A 27,260-nucleotide genomic window follows, 5' to 3' on the forward strand; every position below is an offset into this window, starting at 1 on the left:
ATGAGCGATTATTTGTTTTCCCTGGGGGCACTACCAGGGGGGTTCGCTCCCATCTTAGTTGCGGACACCGGACACATAAAACGGACCCACTAGTAGAAAGGGTACTACTGCTACACTCAAACCCACACTACGCCTTTATAGAACACCCCGACGGCCGTCAGGACACCGTTTCCCTCCGGGACCTGGTGCCCACAGGATCCACCACCACCACCACCACCGAGGTACCCCTCACACTACACCCCACCCGAACCCCCACGCCCTGCGCCCCCACGCCTACAGGTTTCCTGCGCCCCCCTTTGCCCGTCGCACCGGTCAGGAACGAAGCTCTGAACGAACCACCCCTGGAGTCCACCCTCAGATCCACACCGCCCGTCACCACTCAGCCATCCAAAGAGGCTGCAACCCCAGTACTCCGCCTATCCCAAAGGACGACTCGGCCACCAGACCGGCTCAACCTGTAGACCCGTCGCCCCTGCCGGACTTGATTTTTTTACAGGGGGTGAATGTGGTGAATGTACATTGCGTAATTCACACTGTATAGTATTGTGTCCTTGTGGGCTCTGTCTGTGAGCAGTTGCGCGGCTTTGCCCACAGGGGGAGATGAGGAGCTTGTACAGGACTCCACCCTTGGCTCCGCCCATGGCCACTCCCACTACCGGATGTATAACATGCTGCAGCCTTATGAGTCTTCCCTCAGTTCTTCTGGTCGCAGGCAGGCTCAGTTGTAAGTCTATTAAAGCCACAGTTTACTTCCTATCGTGTCTCGAGTGAATTGATGGTCACATCAATGCCATCCCAGAAATGAGTGTGGTGAACCTTCGCTGGACACCCTCCATTGCAAGAATGTCCTTCCTCAAACTAGGAGACCAAAACTGCACACAGTGCTCAAGTTGTGGCCTCACCAAGGCCCTGTATAACTGCAGCAAGACATCCCTACTCCTATACTCAAATCCGTTTGCTATGAAGGCCAGCATGCCATTAGCTTTCCTCACTGCCTGCTGTACCTGCTGCCAACCTTCAGCAACTGTTCCACCATGACACCCAGGTCTTGTTGCACTTCCCCTTTTCCTAAACTGCCACCATTCAGATAATGATCTGCGTTTATAACATCACATTTACCCACATTATATTGCATTTGCCAAGTATTTGCCTACTCATCCAGCTTGTCTATGTCACCCTGCAGCCTCTTTGCATCCTCCTCACAGCACACACTGCCACCCAGCTCAGTGTCGTCTGCAAATTTGGAGAAATTGCATGCAATTCCTTCGTCCAAATCATTAATGTATATTGTGAACAGCTGGAGTCCCAGCACTAAGCCCTGCAGTACCCCACGGGTCACTGCCTGTCACTCTGAAAATGACCTGTTTATTCCCACTCTCTGCTTCCTGTCTGCCAACCATTTCTCTGTCCACGTCAATACAATACCCCCAATACCATGAGTTTTAATCTTGCTCACCAACCTTTTGTGTGGGATCTTGTCCATATTCACAACATCCACTGGTTCACCCTTGTCCACTCTATTGGTCACAAACTCAAAAAATTCCAGAAGATTTGTTGAGCATGATTTCCCTTTAGTGAATACATGCTGACTTGGATTGATCATGTCCCTGCTTTCCAAATGCTCAATTATTTCATGTTCACAAGGAGAGGAAGGGCCAAAGTTCTTTGTTGAGGAGTGGGTGGTCCTTTTCTCATTAATATAAAGACTCTTCTATAAGCATTCATTCTGCACTGATGTTAAGTAAGAGTTTTCAAGTAGGAATGAGGAATTAGCAGCCAACAATAAATTATTCCAATGGATTCTTGATATTTTTAAAATTGGGTCAAACCAATATTAAATAGTTTCCTTAAACGCTCAGATAAGGTGCTTCCTCCAGATATTCAGCATATTTATTGAGTGAGCTGCTGAGCTATACAAACCAGGGCTATCCCAGGTTCATTGTGTACAGGTCCACAGGTCACTGAAAGGGGCAACAGAGCTGGAGCAGGTAGTCAAGAAGGCATACGGCATGCTTGCCTTCATTGGCCGGGGCATTGAGTATAAGAATTGGCAAGTCATGTTACAGCTGTATAGAATCTTAGTTAGGCCACACTTGGAATATAGTGTTCAATTCTGGTCGCCACACTACCAGAAGGATGTGGAGGCTTTAGAGAGGATGCAGAAGAGATTTACCACGATGTTGCCTGGTATGGAGGGCATTAGCTATGAGGAGCGGTTGAATAAACTTGGTTTGTTCTCACTGGAACGACGGAGGTTGAGGGGCGGCCTGATATAGGTCTACAAAATTATGAGGGGTATAGACAGAGTGGATAGTCAGAGGCTTTTCCCCAAGGGAGAAGGGTCAATTATTAGAGGGCATAGGTTTAAGGTGCGAGGGGCAAGGTTTAGAGTAGATGTACAAGGCAAGTTTTTTACACAGAGGGTAGTGGGTGCCTGGAACGCGCTGCCAGAGGAGGTGGTGGAAGCAGGGATGCCTGTTCCTGTGCTGTATTTTTCTTTGTTCTTTGTATTGATGTCAGGCAGATTTGTGTTATGTCGCTATCAGTGGCCCTAGTGTTTCTGATTTAAGGAAGGGGAAAGATATCTTCCAGGGTTGTTGCATTTGAATACACCCTGTGATCCATGCGGAGAATCATACTTGGCTGCGTTGACTACGCAAATGACATCTAACTGTCATGACATGTGTAGAATAATAATGGCAAACTGGACAAGTACTGGAGGATACCAATCACTCATGGCACAGTGCTCCAACAAAGAGTAATTTTAATCCTCACCAGCCCGTAATGGGGACTCGATAGTCGGGTTAACAATTATTATATTTAAATGTGGTTAAATGCTTCAGCTTTTGACATCAATTTGGATTTAACAGCTGCAGGTCGGGTTTTCCATGACTCAGGAAACTCAGCAACTGAAGAGAGCACAAGTGCCACATCCCTGGTACCAGTTTTGTAAATCTCTCCTTCCCACACCAATGGGCTTGGAAAATGAGGCAAGCCATTCAAAAGTCCATCGACTTCGGTAGGACTGGAAATTCCCGCCATAAAATTCCACCAGTAATTGTAGCTTGCCTAATATTTCTGTCCGTGTACTCCTTCTTTATTCTAATTATTAGTACCTTGGACTCCTTTTTTACCAAACGTGGTCTTATATATGTCCATCCCTTTGGGTAATCCTGGCGCTTGATCATGAGACTTTCCCAATGGAGCTCGCTGGTTGCTTGGATATGTTGCATTAATCTTGTCAAAGAATATTTGCTGAACCCGAGTCCTCAATGGTGGATTTAACAGTGATGCTGCCTAAATGCCAAAGTGAAACAACACATTTTATAATATACTTAATTTTAATTCATAATCTCCTTATTTATTCCCAATTCTTAACCTCGTTGGATGCAGGGTTTGCACTCCGGGGTTCCACTTGCAACTTGGCTCAGTTGCTAGCACACTTATTTTTGAGCCAACGGTTATCGATTTCAGACTACCCGGGAACATCAGCACATAACCGAGGTTGACATTCGATGCTGTATTGTGGGGGTCTGTTGCATCAGGCGGAGTACTGTTCCAAATTTGAGGTCTCACTTGCTTGTCTTGATGGACAATAAACATTGCATGATAATAATAATAATAATAATAATTGAGGCCAGTGAGTTTCCCGGTGTTGTTACCAACAATTTTCCCTCAGTTGGTATCCAAAAACAGATTTATTGTTTTTTTTAATTCTTTGATGCCATGTAGGCATTAATGGCTAAGTCAGCATTTATTACCCACCTCTAACTATCCTCGAGAAGGTGATAGTGTACCACATTCTTGAACCCCTGCAGTCCCATGTTGTGGGAATACACACCACATGCTGTTGGTAACAGAGGTCCAGGATTTTGACCCAGCGACAGTGAAGCACTGGCGATGTGGTCCTAAGTCAGGATGGACAGTGGCCTGCAGGGCAATTTGCAGGTGGTAATTTTCTCGAGTTTCTGCTGCCCTTATCCTTCATGGGCTTGGAAGGTTCTGTGCAAGGAGCCTTGGTGAGTTGCCACTATGCGTTGGTGGTAAAAGGAATGAATGTTTTGGGTTTTTTAAAAATAATTTTTAATTAAGATTTTTACAAAATATAAACATCACAACAATATTAACAGAACAACCGCGGTAAAAACCCAAGAACAACACCCACCCAACTTCAAAAGCAACTGCAAACAAAAGAAAAAACCAAAAAACACCCAAACAACAAAAGGGAAAGAGATATCACCCGCCACATCCCACAAACCCATGTACACAGTTCTCCCTCACACCGAACCAAACCCCCCCCCCCCCACCCCCACTCCCCCTCCCCCCCTCCCCCTGGGTTGCTGCTGCTGCCGGCCTATTTCCCTACCGTTCCGGCAGGAAGTCCAGGAAAGGCTGCCACCGCCTAAAGAACCCTTGTACTTTTCCCCTCAGGGCAAATTTCACCTTCTCCAATTTAATGAACCCCGCCATATCATTGATCCAGGCCTCCACGCTTGGGGGCCTCGCATTCTTCCATTGGAGCAAGATCCTCCGCCGGGCTACTAGGGACGCAAAGGCCAGAACACCGGCCTCTTTCGCCTCCTGCACTCCCAGCTCCACTGCAACACCAAATATTGCGAGTCCCCAGCCTGGCTTGACCCTGGATCCCACCACCCTCGACACCATCCTTGCTACCCCCTTCCAAAACTCCCCCAGCGCTGGGCACGCCCAAAATATATGGGCGTGGTTCGCTGGGCTCCCCGAGCACCTAGCACACCTGTCTTCGCCCTCGATAAACCTACTCATCCTCGTCCCAGTCATGTGGGCCCTATGCAGCACCTTGAACTGTATGAGGCTAAGCCTCGCACAGGAAGAGGAGGAATTCACTCTCTCCGGGGCATCCGCCCACGTCCCCTCCTCAATCTCCTCGCCCAGCTCCTCTTCCCATTTCCCCTTCAGTCCCTCCACCGAGGCCTCGTCTACCTCCTGCATTACCCGGTATGTGTCCGAAATTCTCCCTCCTCCAACCCACACCCCCGAGAGCACCCTGTCCCGCACCCCACGTGGGGGCAGCAAGGGGAACCCCTCCACCTGCCGCCTGGCAAACGCCCTCACCTGCATGTACCTAAACATGTTCCCCAGGGGGAGCCCAAACTTCCCCTCTAACTGCCCCAAGCTCGCGAACCTCCCCTCCACAAACAGGTCCCTCAACCTCCTAACCCCTACCCTGTGCCAGCCCAGAAATCCGGCATCAATGCTCCTTGGGACAAACCAATGGTTACCCCATATCGGGGCCTCCATTGAGCCCCCCACCTCCCCCCTATGCCGTCTCCATTGCCCCCAAATTTTGAGGGTAGCCGCCACCACCGGGCTCGTGGTATACTTCGTTGGAGGGAGCGGCAATGGCGCCGTTACCAGCGCCTCCAGGCTCATGCCCACACAGGACGTCACCTCCATCCTCTTCCATGCTGCCCCTTCCCCGTCCATTACCCACTTACGCACCATCGCTGCGTTGGCAGCCCAATAGTACCCACAGAGTTTGGGCAACGCCAGCCCCCCCCTATCCCTGCCCCGTTCCAGGAACACTCTTCTCACCCTCCGAGTCCCATGCGCCCACACAAATCCCGTAATACTCCTGTTGACCCTCCTAAAAAAGGCCTTCGGGATAAGGATGGGGAGGCACTGGAACAGGAACAAAAACCTCGGGAGCATCGTCATCTTAACGGACTGCACCCTCCCCGCCAGTGACAGCGGTAACATAGCCCACCTTTTGAACTCCTCTTCCATCTGCCCCACCAACCTTGTGAGATTGAGCTTGTGCAGGGCCCCCCAGCTCCCAGCCACCTGGACTCCTAGGTACCTGAAGCTCTTCCCTGCCTGCTTTAGTGGGAGCCTACCAATCCCCTCCTCCTGATCCCCCCGGGTGCACCACGAACAACTCACTCTTGCCCAGATTCAGCTTATACCCAGAGAAGCCCCCGAATTCACTAAGAATCCTCATCACCTCCGGCATCCCCCCCCACCGGGTCTGCCACATACAGCAACAGGTCATCCGCATAAAGCGACACTCAATGCTCCTCCCCACCCCGCACCAGGCCCCTCCAGTTCCCTGACTCCCTCAACGCCATGGCCAGGGGCTAAAAGGAATGAATGTTAAGGTGGCGGATGAGGTGTGAATCAACCGGGCCGCTTTGTCCTTTATGGAGTCAAGCTTCTTGAGCGTTGTTGCAGCTGCATTAATCCAGACAAGTGGAGAGTATTCCATGACACCTCTGACTTGTGCTTTGTGAGTGGTAAACATAATTTGGCAGGCAGCACAGTGGTGCAGTGGTTAGCACTGCTGTCTCACTGCATCGAGGTCCCAGGTTCGATCCCGGCTCTGGCTCACTCTCCGTGTGGAGTTTGCGCATTCACCCCCGTGTCTGCGTGGGTTTCACCCCCACAATCCAAAGATGTGCAGGCTAGGTGGATTGGCCACACTAAATTGCCCCTTAATTGGAAAAAATTAATTGGGTATTCTAAATTTGTTTTTATAAATGATTTGGGGAGTCAGGAGAGAGTTACTTGCCAGAGAATTCGAAGCCTTTCACCTGTTCTTTTAGTCACAGTATTTTCATGCCTGGTCTATTTCAGTTTTTGCTCAATCGGAAAGAATTACTTATTGTTGCTCGTGGCCCAATGTTGGTGTTCACTGACCATGATTTTAAACTGCAGTCATTACTATAGTCCAACAATGAACTGTTCGAAATGTGTTTTGAATATTGCAATATACAGGTGCGTCCCACAATCAAATATCATCTCTGAATTCACACAATGTTGGTCATCTCAACTTCGTGGCATAAATATTTCTGCAATTTACAAGACCCTTAAAATGTGCAGAAATATAGATAAAACAGAGAAGGAAATATGGGGGGGCGATTCCCCGAGCCCCGTGCCGGGCCGGAGAATCGCCGCAACCGCGCACGACGCCCCAACGTGGCGCGCAATTCTCTGAGGTGCGGTGATTCGGCGCCATTTGCGCCGGCGCATTTGGCGCGGTGCCGGCCGAGGGCCGCTCGAATCGGTGGGGCAGCCGATTCTCTGGCCCAGATGGGCCGATCGGCCGCGCCGATACAATAGAGTCCCGCCAGCACCGTTCACCCCTGGTCGTTGCCGGCAGGAACGGTCGGGGGGCTCCTACACCGGGGGCGTCCTCTGATGGTGTCTGGCCAGCAATCGGGGCCCACCGATCGGCCGGCGGCCTCTCCCCCCACCCCCCCCCCCCCCCCCCCGGGGCCTACTTCCTGGCACGGCCGGCCCCTGAACACCGACCCCATGTTGGTCGGGGTGCTGGCCCCCTATGGGGGCCAGAATCGTACGTAACCCGGCCCGGTTTGCGCTGTCATGAAACGCGACGGCATTCACAACGGCGTGAACTCTTGGGCCCAATATTGGATAATCGTCCCCATGGTAAGCATAGAATAGATGAAGCACAGAAAAAGGCCTTTCAGCCCATCATGCCTGTGCTGGCTCTCTGCAAGAGCAATTTAGCCAGTCACGCTTCCTTGCCCTACAGTTTTTGTCCCCTTTCAGCAACTTATCCAATTCCCTTTTGAAATTGAATATGACCACAGCACTCTCTCAGGCAGTATGTTGCAGCTCCTAACTGTTCTGGACTCTTCTGCCAATCAGAATAGTTTCTCTTCATCGACTTGGTCCAGGCAGCAAGGTAGCACAAATGGATAGCACTGTGGCTTTACAGCGCCAGGGTCCCAGGTTCGATTCCCCACTGTCTGTGCGGAGTTTGCACGTTTTCCCCATGTCTGTGTGGGTTTCCTCTGGGTGTGCTGGTTTCCTCCCACAGTCCAAAGATATGAGGTTAGGTGGATTGGCCATGATAAATTGTCCTTAGTGACCAAAAAGGTGAGGAGAGGTTACGGGGATAGGGTGGAAGTGAGGTCTTAAGTGGGTTGGTGCAAACTCGATGGGCCGAATGGCCTCCTTCTGCACTGTATGTTCTATGTCCTCACAACTTCAAACATCTCTATTAAATCACCTCTGAACTTTCTTTTCTCCAAGGAATGAACTCCAGCTTCTCCAAAATAATCGCAAAACTGAAAACCCTCATCTCATCTTTTGTAGATCACCCTGTATAAAGCCTTCAGACCTTTCCGAAAGTGTGGTGCTCAGGATTGGCAGCAACACTCTGGTTCTGTCCGAACCAATGCTTCATAAAGATTTGACATAATTTCCTTGAGTTCATAAACTAAGGAGTGGATGTTTTAAAATGGTGGACAAGACCCAAATGCCGACGGCCCATTGCATTTCTGGCAGATCTCATTTTTGCCTGTAGAGGGGGGGGTCTCATTTTTGCCTGTAAGGGGGGGGGGGGTGGATGTGATTCACACCTGAGGGAAACATGAATTCAGCAAGTTCAAACAGACTCCATTTAAGGCATTAGCCTACAGTGTGGCAGTTACAACTTAATGGAATACATAAAAATGCTTGTGAAGGACAGATAAGGTCTGTTTAAGTGTCATGGTTTGAAGTTTTTTAACCAGCCCACCTAAGAAACTGCCTGCCCGCAGTAGTCATCTATAATCTGTTTCCGAGGTCAGCAGGATCTGTACCCACCCAGCAACCTGGACTGAAAAATGACCAAACCTGTATTGCTGGGTTTATCATTACATCCTATTTTGAACAAAGTTGTGTAATTCTCTAGTCTTCTGGAACCAACCCCATATGAAAGAAGGATTGGAAAATTTGGACCAATGCCTCCACAATTGCCACCCTTATTCCCCTCAGTATCCTCACATGCACCTCACATGTGCCTGGTGACTAATCCACTTAAAGTTCAACCAGTCTTCCTCTTTATTAATTTTTATCCCATCCAGTATCTCAGATTTCTCCTCTTTAGTAATTATTAATTCACTGATTAAATCCTGCACCTGTCATCTGTCTTTTGCGGTGCTATCAATCGTCACTTGCTTAGCAGGAACCTGCTCACTGACACTCGGTTTGGGCTCTACCAGGGTCACTCAACTCCTGACCTCATCATAGCTTTAGTTCAAACATGGAGAAAATAACTGAACTCCAGAGTTCACATCAAGGCCACATTTGACCGAATGTGGCATCAAGGAGCCCGAACAAAGCTGGAGTCAATGGGAATCAGCTGATAACTCTGCTGGCTGGAGTGACACCTGGCACAAAGCAAGACAGTTGTGGTTGTTGGAGTTCAGTCATCTCAGCTCCAGGACATCACTGCAAGAGTTCCTCAGGGGAGTGTCTTAGGCCCAACCATTTCAGCTGCTTTCTTCCATCATAAGGTCAGAAATGAATGTCGCCAATGATTTGCACAGTACCTTTCCCAACTCCTCAGATACTGAAGCAGTCCATGTCCAAATGCAGCAGGACCTTTACAATATCTAGGCTTGGATCAACAAGTGGCAAGTAACATTTGCGTCACAAAAGTGCCAGGGAGTGACCATCTCCAATGAGAGAGAATCTAACCATCACCCCTTGACATTCAATGGCATTGCCTAAGCTGAATCTCCCACTCTGGTAATCTGGAGGTTACCATTGACCAGAAACATAACTGGGCTAGCCATATAAATGCTGTAGCTGCAAGAGCAGGTCAAAGGCTAGGACTCCTGTGGTGAATAACTTACTTCTCGACTTCACAAAGGTACAAGTCAGAGGTGTGATGGAATGTTCTCCTGGATGAGTGCAGCTCAAACAACACTCAAGAAGCTTGACACAATCCAAGACAAAGCAGTCCACTTGATTGGCTCCCCATCCACAAGCATTCACTCCCTCCAGTACCAATGCACTGTGGCAGCAGCGTGTATCATCTGCAAGATGTACCACAGGAATTCATCAAGGCCCTTAGATACACCTTCCAAACCCACGATCACTACCATCTAGAAGGACAAGGGCAGCTATTACATGGGAATACCGCCACCTGGAGTTCCCCTCCAAGCCACTCACCATCCAGGCTTCGGAAATGCATCGCCATTCCTTCACTGTCACCTGATTAAGATCCTGGAACTCTCTCCCCAACAGCAGCATGGTGTGTCTACACCACATTGACTGAAGTAGTTCAAGAAAGCAGCGCACCACCACCTTCTCAAGGGAGATTAGGGATGGGCAATGAATGTTGGCCTTGCCAGCGAAGCCCTTATCTCTTGAATGAATCAAAACATTGGGGCTGAATTCTGCGCCTCGTCGCGCTACATTTCTATTTCACCCTGCCAGCGGGATGCTCCATTACGCCAGCCGGTAAATTAGGTTTCCCATTGTGCGGCAGCCCCATGCCGTCAGGAAACCCCCGGGCTGCCGGCAAAATGGAGCATCCCGTCGGTGGAGAATCCAGCCCAAGGTTTTGCTTTATTTTAACCTTTACTTCTTTTGTTATCCAGGGCACTAGATGCTCTGTCTTTTCCCTTCAAAGGAATATGCTTGGTTTGTACCAATTATTTCTTCTTTGAATGCTTTCCACTGCTCCATTGCAGCTTTATCTGACCGTTACCTTTTATTCTATGCAGACTAGCCCCTTCTTAGATCCTGAAATTAGTATTTCACCAGTTCAACATTTTTACATTGTATATTTTTCAGTCTCTTCCCATAATTACTCTAAACTGAATTATGTTGTGATCACTGTTAGCTAAATGATCTATTGTACCATCCTCCCCTTTCCAGAATTAAGTTTCCAGAACCAGATCCTTCTTGTTAAGCTGAAGTCAAATTGATCAAGAAAGTTCTCCTGTATACATGCCTTCCTTAACCTTAGCAATATGTTTTTCCAGTCAATATTAGGCTACCTGGAGTCTGCTAACACTATATTTTTGTTATACTTATCAACAAATTTGCTCATCTGTGTAACACTGCCCACTTAACACAAGCCAAATTGATTCACTCCTCGAACCATCTCGTATATTTTTTCCACTTGGAATTGTAATATTCATAATCAATACTGCCATGCCCCCAACCTTACTCTTTTCTCTTCTGTATAATTTCTTTGTAACCAGGAATATTAAGAATCCATAGTTAGGCTTTTTTGAACCATGTCTCAGGCAAATCAAACATATCATAAGCCGATGTTCCTGCAGCTCACTTACATTGTGGACACTGGCGTATATGTAATTTGATGTCTCCTTTGTCACTTTTGTTACTTTAGTCAGTCTTGTTTCTGAAAATTTTGAGATATTTCAAATCTTACTGCTGTATGTATCTCTGTCCTCTGACCTAATTGTGGCTCCTTTCTGCAATTTCCTGACTCCCTTCCAAATTAGTTTAAACCTTTCCCAATGGTATTGATCTTCTGGAGGATTTTGAGGATGTGACCAGTAAAGTGGACAAGGGTAAACCAGTGGATGTTGTGAATATGGACTTTCAAAAGTCTTTTGACAAGGTCCCACACAAGTGATTAGTGAGCAAAATTAAAGCTCATGGTATTGGGGGTAATGTATTGAAGTGAAAAGAGAACTGGTTGGCAGACAGGAAGCATAGAGTGGGAATAAACAGGTCCTTTTCAGAGCAGCAGGCAGTGACTACTGGGGTACCGCACGATTCAGAGCTGGGACACCAGCTGTTCACAATATACATTAATTATTTAGATGAAGGAATTGCACGCAATATCTCCAAATTTGCAGACGACACTAAGCTGGGTGGCAGTGTGTGCTGTGAGGAGGATGCAAAGAGGTTGCAGGGTGACTTGGACAGGCTGGCTGAATGGGCAATTACTTGGCAAATGGAGTATAATGTGGGTAGATGTGATATTATCAAATTTGGTGGCAAAAACAGGAAGGCAGAACATTATCAGAATGGTGGTAGTTTAGGAAAATAGGAAATGCAACGAGATCTGGGTGTCATGGTGGAACAGTCGCTGAAGGTTGGCATGCAGGTACAGCAGGCAGTGAGGAAAGCTAATGGCCTGCTGGCCTTCATAGCGAACGGATTTGAGTATAGGAGTAGGGATGTCCTGCTGCAGTTATACAGGGCCTTGTGAGGCCACACCTTGAGCATTGTGTGCAGCTTTGGCCTCCTTGTTTGAGGAAGGACATTCTTGCTATGGAGGGTGTCCAGCGAAGGTTCACCAGACTAATTCCCGGGATGGCAGGACTGACATATGAAGAAAGACTGGATCGACTGGGCTTGTACTCACTGGAGTTTAGACGAATGAGAGGGGATCTCATAGAAACATTTAAAATTCTGATGGGACTGCTGGACAGGCTAGATGCGGGAAGAATGTTCCCAATATTGGGAACTCCAGAACTAGGGGTCACAGCCGAAGAATTTCCGGTCGCCGGCCCGTCTGCGCATGCGCGCCATCCCGAAAGACGCGACCCCGGAAGTACTCGGTACGCGCATGCGCACTTCTCGCAAGACCGGCCCCAGACTGAAAGTCGCGCTGCGCATGCAAGTACGCAACATACGCATGACGTCATCGCTGTGGCTCCGCCCATTTAAAAGGGCAATGTCCTGCACAAGGAAAAAGGTGCAGAAAATGCTCCAAAATGAACCATTATGCCTCCCAATGTCAGTCCACAGCCAAATATTACTCCACAATGCAAAGGCATGGAAACTTTAAAGTGCGCACAGTTGATGTAATGGACACTCCTGCACCCGAAGAAAATTTCCCCGACCACGAAGAATTCCACTCCTGGGAGAACACGTACGGCACTGGAAGCATAAACGCCACAGCGGAACCACAGGAGCTGACAACAAAGCCTCGACACTTGCATGCCATCGACTCCACAAGCGAATGGAGTGCTACGGTGCAAGTCAATGACTTCCCCATCACGTTCAAGCTGGACACGGGAGCGTCCGCAAACTTGATGACGAGCAAAGATCTCGCATCCGTACCAGGGACGCACGAGATGTTACCTGCCGCATGCAAGTTAACTGATTACAATGGAAACCAGATCACCTCAAAGGTATCCTGCCACCTACAAGTTGCCAACAAGACAGTCACAACAGGACTACGATTTGAAATTGTAGACGACAAAAGAACTTCACTGCTTGGTGCTCAAGCCTGCAAGGAATTGCGGCTAATTCAAAGGATCTTCATGCACGCGGCTGACTCATCACGCATGGCCGATGACATACAGCTGCTACTCAGCGAGTATCCCAACGTCTTCTCTGGCATGGGTACGCTACCCTACAAATACAAAATCCTGCTCAAAAAGGATGCTATACCGGTCGTTCATGCCCCACGGAGGGTGCCGGCTCCATTGCGGGACAAGCTAAAAGCTGAACTCCAATGTCTCCAATCTAAAGGCACACGAGTCACACAGCTGACTGACTGGGTCAGCTCGCTGGTGTGTGTTAAGAAGCCGTCTGGTGAACTCAGGATCTGTTTAGATCCCAAGGATTTGAACAAGAACATTTGCATGGAACACTACTACCCTATCCCCAAGCGAGAGGAGATAACGAGCAAAATGACACAAGCTCGCATATTTACAAAACTTGATGCCTCACAGGGCTTCTGGCAAATGCAGCTCGATGAGTCCAGCCGCCTGCTGTGCACCTTCAACACGCCGTTTGGAAGGTACTGTTATAATCGGATGCCCTTCGGCATCATATCTGCAACCGAAATATTTCACAGAATAATGGAGCAGATGCCAGAAGGCATTGAAGGCGTCCGTGTCTATGTTGATGATATCATAATATGGTCAACGACAGAGGAAGACCACATTGCGAGGTTGAAGCAAGTCTTCCAAAGGATCCACCAATTTGTACTGAAGCTCAACCGGGCCAAGTGCACCTTTGCACGGTCCTCTCTGACCTTCCTGGGTGACACAATATCAGAGCACGGGGTGAAGCCGGACGCTGAGAAGATCGCCGCAATTCCGAACATGCAGAGACCACATGACAAGAAAGCAGTGCTCACGGACGACGGCATTAAGGAAAGTGATAAGGAAGGACACGGAGTTTGCCTGGACCCAACATCACCAAGATGAATGGGATGATCTGAGACACCAATTGATGGCAGCTCCAACGCTGGCATTTTTTGACCCGGCAAAACCTACAAAGATCTCCACCGACGCCAGTCAACATGGAATTGGTGCTGTGCTACTGCAACAGTCGGACTGGGTCCCAGTGGCTTACGCTTCACGAGCGATGACCGCCACAGAGTGCAGGTACGCACAGATAGAGAAGGAGTGCCTAGGGCTGATCACAGGCATGACCAAGTTCCACCACTATGTGTACGGTCTCCCCATGTTTCTCGTGGAAACTGATTATAGGCCGCTGGTAAACATCATCGACAAAGATCTAAATGATATGACACCGCGCCTACAACGCATGATGATGAAGTTGCGGAGGTATGACTTCACGCTAGTCTACACCCCTGGCAAAGACCTTGTAATAGCTGACACATTATCACGAGTCATGGATGCTGACAACCCGCCACTGGCTTCCATCAATGATGTGGAAGCTCATGTACAGTGGTGCAAGGAGACACTCCCAGCAACGGACGAGAGGCTGCAGCAAATTCGTCAGGCGACACAGGAGGATGCCACCCTCCTTTAAGTCATGCACAACCTTCAGCATGGCTGGCCAAAAGGGCGGAGCCCACAGTTCCAAAATGTCAGGACTGAACTGTCCGTGGTGGATGGCATAATACTATGGAATGACAGAATTGTCATCCCACTGGCACTCCGGGCGGACATGCTCTGCAGGATTCACGAGGGGCACCTTGGTGCCGAAAAGTGCAAAAGGAGAGCACGCCAATCCGTTTACTGGCCAGGGATAAACGAGGACATAACGAACACGGTGCTCACCTGTGACACGTGTCAAAGTCATCGACCGGCACAATGCAAGGAGTCACTGCAGCAGCATGAGATGGCCACGTCACCGTGGGACAAATTTGGCATTGACTTGTTCCACGCCATGGGCCGCAACTATGTTCTGCTCATCAACTGAGACACCCGGATCTCACAGCGGCATCAGTCATCAAGGCCTGCAAAGAAACCTTCTCCAGGCATGGCATCCCACGGACGGTCATGTCCGACAATGGTCCTTGCTTTGCCAGCTGGGAATGGATGGACTTCGCCAAGCACTACAACTTCAAGCATGTGACGTCGAGTCCACACTTTCCGCAATCGAATGGCAGGGTGGAGAAAGGTGTCCACATTATTTATTTATTTTTGAAATAAATTTTATTGAAAATTTTTGAATTTATACAACAATAACGCACCATAGTAAAATACCAAAAATAACAATAATATTAACAATCATAAACATTCGCCCCACCTCCATGAACAACACAGCATTTTAACAACAACGCAAATTAACACAATATAAAGTTACAGAATAGACACTACAATAAGGAACCCCCCCCCCCCCCCCCCCCCCCCGGGTTGCTGCTGCTATTGACCAAGTTACCTATCTTTGAGCCAGGAAGTCCAGAAAAGGCTGCCATCGTTTATAGAACCCTTGTATTGATCCTCTCAGGGCAAATTTGACCCGTTACAATTTTATAAATCCCGCCATGTCACTGATCCAGGTCTCCACACTTGGGGGCCTTGCATCCTTCCACTGTAGCAGAATCCTTCGTCGGGCTATTAGGGACGCAAAGGCCAGGACACCGGCCTCTTTCGCCTCCTGCACTCCCGGCTCTACCGCAACTCCAAAAATCGCGAGTCCCCACCCTGGTTTGACCCTGGATCCAACCACCCTCGACACCGTCCCCGCCCAGAATTCTTCCAGTGCCGGGCATGCCCAAAATATATGGGCATGATTCGCTGGACTCCCCGAACACCTGGTGCACCTGTCCTCACCCCCAAAGAACCTACTCATCCTAGTCCCGGACATGTGGGCCCGGTGCAGCATCTTAAATTGGATGAGACTAAGCCTCGCACATGAGGAGGAAGAGTTGACTCTCCAAGGCATCCGCCCAAGTCCCGTCCTCTATCTGCTCCCCAAGTTCCTCCTCCCATTTCGCCTTCAGCTCCTCCACTGACGACTCCTCCACCTCCTGCATTACCTTATAGATGTCAGACACCTTCCCCTCTCCGACCCACACCCCCGAAAGCACTCTGTCCATCGTCCCCCGCGACGGCAGCAGAGGGAATCCCTCTACCTGTCGCCTAGCAAACGCCTTTACCTGCAAGTATCTGAACATGTTCCCTTGGGGAAGGCCAAATTTATCTTCCAGTTCCCCCAGGCCCGCAAACCTCCCGCCAATAAACAGGTAGGTGTCCACATTATTAAACAACTAATCAGCAAGGCTGTGAACTCAAAGTCCGACATACACTTGGCCCTCTTGTCATACCGTTCGTCACCTTTGAGCTCTGGACTATCACCGGCTCAAATGCTCTTCAACAGAGATGTGCGGACAACATTACCGGCACTACAATCCACCAATCCCGATCACTCGCCTGTCCTGGATAAGATGCGTCACCAACGTCAGGTGCAAAAGCAGCACTATGACCAGCAGGCAAACGTACTGCATCCGTTGGCAATCAACGACACAGTGAGGTTGCGACACCCGGCTGGGGGCTGATCTAACATGGCGACGGTTCTCCGCCAAATATCGCCACGATCCTACGTTGTGCAGTCTGACGATGGAACACTGTTTTGACGAAATCGTCGAGACCTTCTAAAAGTTACACCCCGTCGACAGGTATTTCCAACACTAGATCTGCGGGATGCTGTCATGCAACATCCTGGCACTCCAGCAGCAGGTGTCCAAATGGACGTAAAAGACTCTGGATCTCCATGCCCACTCAGGAGGTCTACCCGGATCAGACGTGCACCCAACCGTCTGAACTTATGAACATGGACTGACAATATCATTGCTCTGCCTTGTCTTTGTATATAAACCTAACTGTGTTTGAATTTGTGTTTAGTTACAGCTCTGCAACTAAGAAAAAAAAAGTGGAAAAGGAGGATGTAGTGATCCTCGCCTGAGTGTGTACAGAAGGGGCTGATGGGAAATTGAAGTACCACCAGGGGGCAGCACCGGGACATATAAGAGTGATGCCGAAGGCCCGCCCTTGCTCACTTTGGCTAGAGAGACGGTGGAGCAGGACAGGGACGGAAGTTGAGCTCAGGGCTGCGAGTGTGGTCAGGCCTAGTTGCAGAGCATAGAAAAGCAGTATCTTTACAAGTGCTATTCTGTAAGTAAAAGCTAACAAAGTCATTTACTGTGGAGCACAATAAACCATCTTTCAACTACTGAACGACTTCTAGCATTCATTTAAGAAACATAACACTCTTCTCAGTGTTTTGAACTTGTGGAATTCTCAGCCACAGGAAGCTGTTGGGGCGAGTTTGTTGGATACATTCAAGAGAGCTGGACGTGACACTTGCAGCTAAAGGGATCAAAGGGTATGGAGAGAAAGCAGGAGTGGGATACTGAATTTGCATGATCAACTATGATCATACTGAATGATGGTGCAGGCTCGAAGGGCCGAATAGCCTACTCCTGCACCTATTTTCTATATTTCTAACCTCTCAGTGAGAACATTGGTCCTGGCTCCATTTGGGTGCAATCATCAATCATATACAGATGCCACATCGCCAGAAGAGGCCCCAATGTTCCAACAATCTGAAATACTCCCTATTCTAAACTCACTAAAAGTAGTGACACTGGAAGATTACCACCATTGAGGTCCTGGGCGCGATTCACTGATCGCAGGATTAAGTGTCTGTGCCGTCGTGAATGTCGTCGCATTTTGCGATGGCGCAAAATGGGTGCGGGCAGTAGGGATTCAGGCTCCCACAGGGTGCCAGCATGGTGCTGCAGAGGTTCACGCCACTCCAGCCTTACATCCTGCCTGCATGCGCAGTTGGGTCGCGCCAACCCGCGCATGCGTGGGCGACTTCTTCAGTGCGCTGGTCCCGACGCAACATGGTGTGGGAGTTCAGGGGCCGGCTGCACAACAAGGTAGGCCCCGGGGGGGGGGGGGGGGGGGGGGGGGGGTGGCGAGGCCGACCCGCCTATCGGTGGGCCCCGATCGCGAGCCAAACCCCATCGGAGGCCCTCCCAGGTGAATGAGCGCTTTTTCCCGCCCCACAGGCAACCCCCCAACCCATCAAGCAGAGTTCCCTCCGGCAGCGACAAGGTGTGAACAGCGCCGGTGGGACTCTGCCATATCCACGCAGCCACTCAGCCCATCCGGCCCGGAGAATCGGCAGCCCGGTTGCGGACAGCGGCCCGTGACCGGCGCCGCACCAAACGCGCAGGCACAAATGCCGCCGATTCTCCGCACCTCGGAGAATCGTGTGCCGGCGTCAGGGCGGCGTGGCGCGGTTACGGCGATTCTCTGGCCCGGCACAGGGTTGCCTAATAACATCAACACTATTTCTACCTATGTCATTAGTTCCAACACATGCCTCCTGACCTTTTAGGTTTGCCTAAATCATGCATGGTTTCATGAAACATCAGTAATAAACAAGGTTTCCAAATAAAGGTTTACTTCTGAGCTTTGCTTTGAATGTAATTCATTACTCTCATCTTCAGATCACACATAGAACAGCTCCACAGCCTAACAGCAAGTTTAGGCATGTTTAAGACATTTGCACTAATACATCTACTTCAAAGTAATCACATGCCCACTTTTGATTGGTTTGCAGTTGCAAAATTCACACTGGTAATTAATGAAGTGCTTTCTGCAGGTCACTGCAAAGCTCAGCCAAGGTATGTCAAAACACACTTTTACTATGACAGTAAAACTCGCAATCCTGCTGTCTCTAGTGCTCACAGGCTGTTCAACAAATACTGCCGAAACACATGTTGCATTTGTGTTCTAGCAAGATACTTCAATTAATAGAAGGAAAATCAGACAGGTTTCTCAACAGGAGTGCACTTTGGCCTGCTCAATTTTCAAACTTTTCTTCATCTAGTAGACCTGGCTAGTAGACCCTTGGAAATCCCCTCCATTTTCTCCTTAAGTTTATGGGGCGACAGTGGCATAATGGTATTGTCATGAACTAGTAATCCAGAGACCCATGGTAATGATCTGGGGACCTGTATTGAATCCCACCACAACAGATGGTGAGATTTGAATTCAATCAAAATCTGGAATTGAAAAGTCTAATGATGACCATGAAACTATTGTGGATTGTCATAAAAACCCATCTGGTTCACTAATGTCCTTCAGGGAAGGAAATCTGCCACCCTTACTTGGTCTGGCCAACATGTGACTCCAGATCCACAGCCATGTGGTTGACTCTTAAACGCTCTCTGAAATGGCCAAGCAAGCAACTCTGTTCAAGGGCAATTAGGGATGGGCAATAAAAGCTAGCCCAGCCAGTGATGCCCTCATCCCATGAACATTTTTTAAAAGTTGGATATAAATAGTAGATTGGGCTGTTATTGAACATGAATTGAATATAACCGAGGGTTAGAAGATTGATGTATTTTACTCTGTATCTGATGTGTTTTCTGATAATCATAGACAATTCTGAAAATAAATCTTATTGGGTTGGCCATAGAAGTTATAGTGCAGAAGGAGGCCATTCGGCCCTTTGAGTCTGCACCGGCTCCTGGAAAGAGCACCCTACCCAAGGTCAACACCTCCACCCTATCCCCATAACCCAGTAACCCCACCCAGCACTAAGGGCAATTTTGGACACTAAGGGAAATTTATCATGGCCAATCCACCTAACCTGCACATCTTTGGACTGTGGGAGGAAATCAGAGCACCCGGAGGAAACCCACGCACACACGGGGAGGATGTGCAGACTCCGCACAGACAGTGACCCAAGCCGGGAATCGAACCTGGGACCCTGGAGCTGTGAAGCAGTTGTGCTATCCACAATGCTACCGTGCTGCCCATTTTGATTGACATTATCATTCTAGAGCACTATTGTATTACATCTTTACATGTTGATTTTAACTCAGCAACAACACAGAAAGCTTTGTCTTGATACCGTGTGGGTAGAGTGTTGGATAATAATTGAAATGAGCTAACTGCCTGATTGTCAGAGGCATTAAAGGAATTTCATGCCTGGCAAAAACTCCAATAGGCTTTCTGCCAAGTCTGAAATAAGAAGCAATTTTTCAGACTGTGAGGATATTGCTTGCCTCTTCCCACCCATTCAGCTAATTATTAATCACTGGGTTGTTAAGATATTGGATGTTCTTTAAAAATGCTTGCTGTAGAGGGTGAGGTTCCAGATGGATATGGTGCTGGCTGACCAGGGGGGTAGGTACGTAATAGCAGCAGGTGCTTTGGAGAGGAGGTTGGTGGTGCTTGTTAAAATATATACCCTGAATTGGGACGATTCTGCGATTCTTATCTCAGGCCACACTTCACATTCGATAGATTATAGAATAGATCATAGAATTTACAGTGTAGAAGGAGGCCATTCGGCCCATCGAGTCTGCACCGGCTCTTGGAAAGAGCACCCTACCCAAGGTCAACACCTCCACCCTATCCCCATAACCTAGTAACCCCACCCAGCACTAAGGGCAATTTTGGACACTAAGGGCAATTTATCATGGCCAATCCACCTAACCTGCACATCTTTGGACTGTGGGAGGAAACCGGAGCACCCGGAGGAAACCCACGCAGACACGGGGAGGATGTGCAGACTCCACACAGACAGTGACCCAAGCCGGAATCGAACCTGGGACCCTGGAGCTGTGAAGCCAATGTGCTATCCACAATGCTACCGTGCTGCCCTATAGATGTGATCTTGGAGAATGGGTTAATTGAGGATTATGTAAGGTTTAATAGAAATGGGGAGGTACCAGAGTCAGTGGCCTGGGAGGCGTGAAAGCAGTGGTGAGGGGCGAGGTCATCTCCTTTAAGACTGAAGTGGAAGGATGGGCAAGAGAGGAGCGGCAGTGGCTGGTAGAGGAGATTTTGGAGTTGGATAGAGGGTATGCAGAGGATCCGACTCCCGATCTTCTGGTGAGGAGGAAGGAATTACAGGCAATTGAGGTGCTCGAGGAGGTCCGTGCACGAGTACGGGGAGAAGGTCAGCTGCTTTTTGGCAGACCAGCTCCGCCAGAAGGTGGCAGCAAGAGACATTGTTTGGGTCCAGAATGGGACAGGGGTGCTGGTGGTGGCACCGGAGCAGGTGAACAAGACATTTGATGTGTTCTATGAGAATTTGTGTAAGTTAGAGCTTCCAGAAGATGAGTCAGACATGAGAGAGTTTTCAGGAATTTTGGGATGTCCCGAAGTAGGAAAGGGTAAGGTTGGCGTAGCCAGTGTGGGTGGAGGAAGTGCGGGTGCCGATAGGGAAGATGCAGACGAGCAAGACACCGGGGCTTATTGGTTTCCCAGTGGAGTTTTAAGAAAAGGTTTCTGGATAAGTTGGCAGAGATGTTTTGAGGACACATTGGCTAAAAGGGCACTGCCAGAGACAATGGGACAGGAATCCATTTCATTGCAGCTTATAAAGGACAAGGGTTCAGTGGAGTATGGGTCGTTTAGGCAAATATCTCTATTGAATGCGGATGCCAAGATTTTGGTGAAGATGCTAGTGCTCAGGTTGGCCTTCCGAAGGTGATTGGGGAGGATCAGGCGGGGTTCATAAAGGACAGTTGTCACCAAAATTGCGGCATCTGTTGAATGTTGTGCTTTCTCTGGCAGAAGGGAGGGAGTTGGAGGTGGTGGTGGGACTGGATGCGGAGAAGGCATTAGATCGTGTAGAGTGGAGCTATTTGTTTGCAGTGCTGGAGAGTTTTGGGATTGGGCCTAAATTTGTGGCGTGGGTGAAATTGGTGTCTCAGGATCCGATAATGTGTGTGCGCACAAATGAGATTAATTCAGGATTCCTTCTGTTAGAGGTATGAAGCAGGGGTGTCCCTCCTTCTGTTTGTCCTGGCAATAGAGCCTTTGGCCATAGCGCTGAGGTGCACGGATAAATGGAGGGGGATAGTGGAGGGGGGAGGGAATGGAGCATAGGATGTCCCTCTATGCTGATGATTTGTTGATGTACATCTCCAACCCGGGCTCTTCAGTGGGGGATATAATGGGACTGCTTTGGATATTTGGGGCTTTTTCAAGCTACAAGTTAAATCTGGGAACAAGTGAGAGTTTTGTGGTGGCTTCTCCAGGGGTGGGTGTCAGGCGGGAGGTTGCCATTTCGGGTGGCAACAACCCATTTTAGGTATCTGGGCTTGCAGGTGGCTGGGGACTGAGCTCAGCTCCGTACATTGAAAGTCACTTGTCCGGTGGGTGAGGTCAAGGCAGATTTACTGAGGCGGGATAGCTTTCCGCTATTGTTGGCAAACCAGGTGCAGGCGGTTAAGATTAACATTTTGCTGCATTTTTAAATTTCATTTCAGTGGCTACCGGTCTTTTTGCCAAAATTGTTTTTAATGGGGGTGGATAGGTTGGTCTCATTGTTTATGTGGCAGGTAAGGTGGCAAGGATTAGGAGGACGGTACTTCAGCGAGTGTGCCAGTCAGGGGGCCTGGCCCTTCCAAACCTGCTGTACTATTATTGGCTGGCGAACGCTGAGAAGATGCAGGGCTAAAGTAGGGAGACAGAGGCTTTATGGGTGAGGATGGAGGCAAGCTCTTGTAAGAGGACGGGGTAGCGGGCGCTGGCGACGGCACCGCTCCAGTTTGCCCCAGGGAAGTACTCGGGGAGTCTGGTGGTGATGGCCATGCTAATAATATGGAGGCAATTTCTGCAGCACTTTAGGTTGGGAGCGGTGTTGAAGTTTATGCCGATCCGAGAGAACCATGGGTTTAAGCCAACAAGGATGAATGCTAGGTTTTGGGGATGGGAATAGAGAGGGATAATGGAAATGAAGGGCTTGCTTTAGAAGGGCGCTTTGCGAGTTTGGAGGAGCTAGGGGGGGAAATGTGAGATCCCACGGGGGGAGGCTTTCAGGTAAATCCAGGTGCAGGATTTCGCAAAAAAGGATTTTCCGACTTTTCAGTTGGTACCGCCCTCCTCATTGTTGGGGGGATACAGTCAATGACAGGGCTGGAGGGGGGTCATCTCGGAGATCTATGGGAGGATTTCGGGGAAGATATGGCATCTCTGGAGGGGGTTCAGGCCAAGTGGGAGGAGGAGTTGAGGATGGCACTGGAGGTGGGGTTGTGGTGTGGGGTGTTGTGGAGGTTGAATGCCTCAAACTCGTGCGCAAGGCTGGGGTTGATACAGCTAAAGTTAGTACATAGGGCGCATCTGATGAAGTTGATGATGAACCAGTTGTACGAGACAGTGGAGGATATTTGTGAGCGGTGTGGAAGGGGCCCAGCCAATCACGTACACATGTTCTGGTCCTGCCCGAAGTTGGAGAAATGTTGGAATGTTGGAGGCCATTCTTCAGCACCATGTCGCACAATAGTGCATGTGGGCTTAGAGCCCAGTCCCGTGGGGGTCATACATGGGTGTCAGACTTGCCAGAGTTGCAGACGGGAGCGGGGCAGATGTTTCAGCCTTCACTTCATTCACCACTCGCAGGTGGGTCCTGTTGGGGTGGAGGTCAGTTTCTCCACTCTGTGCCTCAGTATGGCTGGGGGAATTAATGGAGTTCTTGCACTTGGAAAAGGTGAAATTTGCTCTGGGGGGGAGGGAGTGAGGGGTTCCATAAGAGGTGGGGTTTGTTTATACTACATTTCAAGGAGCTGGTTGCCGTCAGCTGGTGGCAGGGTTGGGGGGGGGGGGGGGGGGGGGGGTGTGTTTGTTTTATTTTGTACAGTTGTGTGCTTTAAATGTTAAAAATGTTTAACGGTTAAAAATTTTGAATAAAAATACTTTTTAAAAATGCTTGCTGTGCAAAGCAGACTTTGATCTGAATAGTGAAATACTGCCTGGAAAACTTTATTTTGCTGCTAACTCCATTTGCTCAGTTACAGTGATGAGGCATTTCTATAGGGGCAAAGGTGTACTCTGCTTACAATCTTTTAAATTGTTCACCTTCAGAACTCTGTTACTTCTCCTCTAATGCCTATAATAGAAGTGGTATTAAATCCTTGAGCCAAACTTCCAAGATCAACAGTGCATTAAACAGGCGGCAGTGGACCTGCTCACCATAACTGATATTTCTTGTCAATGAAGTTGAAAGAGCCCTTACTCCCCCTTTTCTCAGCTTTGAATATTACCATGTTAGTTACTACCACGTGAGGCAAATATTTATAGAATCCTTACAGTGCAGAAGGAAGCCATTCAGCCCATCGAGTCTACATCGACCCTCTGAAAGAGCATCTTACACACACCCACACCACACCCTATTCCCTTAACCTGACCTTATCGTTTGGACACTAAGGGGCAATTATCATGGCCAATCAACCTGACCTGCACATCTTTGGACTGTGGGAAGAAACCAGAGCACCCAGAGGAAACCTACGCAGACACGAGAGTATGTGATAACTCCATACAGACTGTGACCCAAGGTTGGAATCGAACCAGGGTCCATGGCGGTGTGAGGCAGCTGTGTTAATCACTCTGCCACCCGTGCCGCCATTTAAATAAGATTTTCAGCTTAGTTAACTCTTAACATGACGTATTGCCCCACTTCAAGTAAAAGTTTCCCCACAAGTTCATCTTTAATATTCCTTCCTGCCCAGTCTTGAAAAGTGTTTTTCAAGTATTATTAGGTTTCATTGAAGTTAACTATTATTTAATTAGCTTTTTGATTTTTTTCCTGCCCTACTTTAGTAAAATGTATTCTGATTCTCAGCTGCATGCAGGCACAGCCCTCATTCTGTGTTCCCACAAAGAGGTTATATAGCCTGAGATTTTCCATTCCTGGCCTACATCCCGCGGAGGGGGGCAGGAACTGGGAATGTTTCTCACTGCCGAGCCTGGTAGGAATTTGTGCCAAATCGCATGATGCTGGCCTAATAATTATGCATTTGGGGATTTCATGGCGTATTGCGCAGCAGGACAAGTTAGATGGCACATGCCATTCTGTCATATCTGGGTGCCACATAAACTTCTTTGTAACAAACCCCCCATTAAAGGACGAGGTAAAGCAAATGAATCCCTGAGAGCTTCAGTCCCCAGATTCAGTGTTGCTTCCTGTGATGTGCTGCTCAATGAAGTGAAGGTCAGGAAATGAAAAATGAAAATTGCTTATTGTCACAAGTAGGCTTCAAATGAAGTTACTGTGAAAAGCCCCTAGTCGCCACATTCCGGTGCCTGTTCGAAGAGGCTGTTATGGGAATTGAACCGTGCTGCTGGCCTGCCTTGGTCTGCTTTCAAAGCAGGCAATTTAGCCCTGGAGAAGTATGCTGTACCTAGAGGTTAGATGCCTGCAAGGGAGGATGTCTTCAGTGTGGTCAGTGCCTATGGCTTCCATTGGAGAAATGCCCTGCAATGACAGGAATGGATAAATGACCTCATCCCCGCCGCCAAGGTAAGGGACACTCAACTGCTCACACTCTGCTCACCGAATGGTAAGGAGTACATGGGCCTCAGTGATAAAGGCACCATCTATGCAGCTCTTGCATAGAGGAGCTATTCAATGTGGCACGGTGATGTCTCATAGCGCACTGTAGTCCAGCTACTCTGAAAGTGGAGAGGCTACTGTGGGTCCCTGACCCTTTCCACACAAAGAATACAGATGCTATCTGTCAGGGGAGGGATTGGGCTCAGGCATTGAGGGCACCAACAAGCACCGCTAATGACACGCCTCTCTGAACCTTATCCTTATATCTGCATAGGCTCACCGCTCTGGAGGGTGCTGCCCCAGAACTCTTAAGAACAACCTGCATTTGCTTCAATCACATGACACACAATCCAGTGAGTTATTTTTAAGACTGGGAGCTCGGGAAAGATATATGAAACCCAATTGCTCTCAACCCCATCTTCTCTTTTTGTGCAGGAAATGTTAAGGCACATCAGGAGAGAGCGAGAAGACAGGAGTTATGACCTCAAGAATTTAAGGAAGGGGCAGCCAAGCTGGCAGGGGAGGAACCGGATGCACTTGTGCAGGTGGAGAGATCAGCGGGCGGCCTCCATCCAGTACCGACCCATGCTTAAAGTAGTCACATGGAAACCCAAAGGTCAATCATTCCTCCATGTTGGAGACAGCTCAGGCAGTCATTCACTCTCTCCTCGCTCACTCAAAGGTGCCAGCAGAAAGTGGGCAAGACCAGAAGAGGAAGCCCTGTCCAGCACGTCCTCCAGCTCACAGAGGACCAAAGAGATGGGGAAGGAGGAAGAAAGTGCACCTGTAGGTGTCACAGCAGTCACCTACACCATCCACCAGCACAGAGATACACACTTCACCTCAGTGGATACTAGATCTACTTCAGGCAGGGTATAACATTTTGGTGGTCAATACATGGAGACGTGTCCTTAGAAGGAGGAGGCAAGGTCAGAGAGGTCATTAGCACCTGGAAGACTGCTGAGAAGAGGCATCTGCAGAGTCCAAGTCAGATGATAAGCCTCTGGGTTCAGCCTTGCACGAGATGCTGGAGATGCAACAAGAGCCAGGGAGCCATCAGGCAGAGGTGACAGAGGCCCTCAACAGAGTGGCACATGAGACGGAGGAGTCCATCTGCCTGCTCTCTGATGAAGTGATTCCGAACTATGCATGCATGGAGGTCTCCAAGGAGAGGTTGGTAGATGTTGTGGAGAACCTAGGACCTCCATTCACATTCTTTGAGGGTGTCCAACCCTTCAGAATCCCCCATGCCTGTGACCCCTTCAGCTTCTTCCTCTGCCACCGCAGGACAGCCAAAGCAAGCCAAGGCCCTGCACGCCTCAGGTCTCTAGACGACACCTGCCAAGGTCATCCAAGACAACAGGGCAAAATGGTCAGCAAGCTGCCTCCATCACTGCTGCAGCTGTTGGGGAAGCACCTGGAAGAAGTGGTAGGGAATGCAAGATTAAGAAGCTATAATTTCATATATAGTTGTATGGTGCACCATGATTGTCAATGTTACAACACTTGCATAAATAGTGTACACTAGCACCTTAATGAGATGTGATGTGGAGTATTTGCAACTCATAGTTCCTAAGCCTGTGCATCCCCACCCACATGCTAGTTGCGAGTGCTAAATCAAATGATAGTGTGTCTTCATTCTTCGCCTCAATTAGGCGTTGCTCTACTAGGCAGGTTGTATCTCTGAAAGGAAAAAACATAAGGTTATATCTGTGGTCTGGCGAGGGGGAGGCTGTAGAGGGAATGTGAGAGGTGAATTTTTATATCATCAATGGAGGGTGAGATGAGGGAAAATTGGAATGTGAGGAGGATCATATAGTGAATATCATCACCTTGATGCTTTGAGTCCCTCCTCTGGCCAGGCCAAGCCAGCAGCAACTCCAACAGATCTGGCATGTAGGTGCACCTGATTTCCACCTCAACTTCCTGCCAACCCATCCACTCCATCCCCGGTTAATGCCTGTTGTCTCCAACTGTGTGTCACCATA

At 48.9% G+C, this 27,260-nt stretch overlaps 1 protein-coding gene across 2 annotated transcripts in view; it reads right to left on the reverse strand.

Annotated features, from left to right (window-relative positions):
• efhb (EF-hand domain family, member B) overlaps nucleotides 1-27,260 on the reverse strand; it is a 111,231-nt gene that overhangs the window by 69,382 nt on the left and 14,589 nt on the right. For both annotated transcript variants that reach the window (XM_038797844.1, XM_038797845.1), the window contains exon 4: nucleotides 3,117-3,297. In XM_038797844.1, coding sequence (XP_038653772.1) covers nucleotides 3,117-3,297 — 181 coding nt within the window. The remainder of the gene's footprint in view (nucleotides 1-3,116; nucleotides 3,298-27,260) is intronic.

Source organism: Scyliorhinus canicula, chromosome 5, assembly GCF_902713615.1.
Source record: "Scyliorhinus canicula chromosome 5, sScyCan1.1, whole genome shotgun sequence".
In the NCBI taxonomy this organism is placed as follows: domain Eukaryota; kingdom Metazoa; phylum Chordata; class Chondrichthyes; order Carcharhiniformes; family Scyliorhinidae; genus Scyliorhinus; species Scyliorhinus canicula.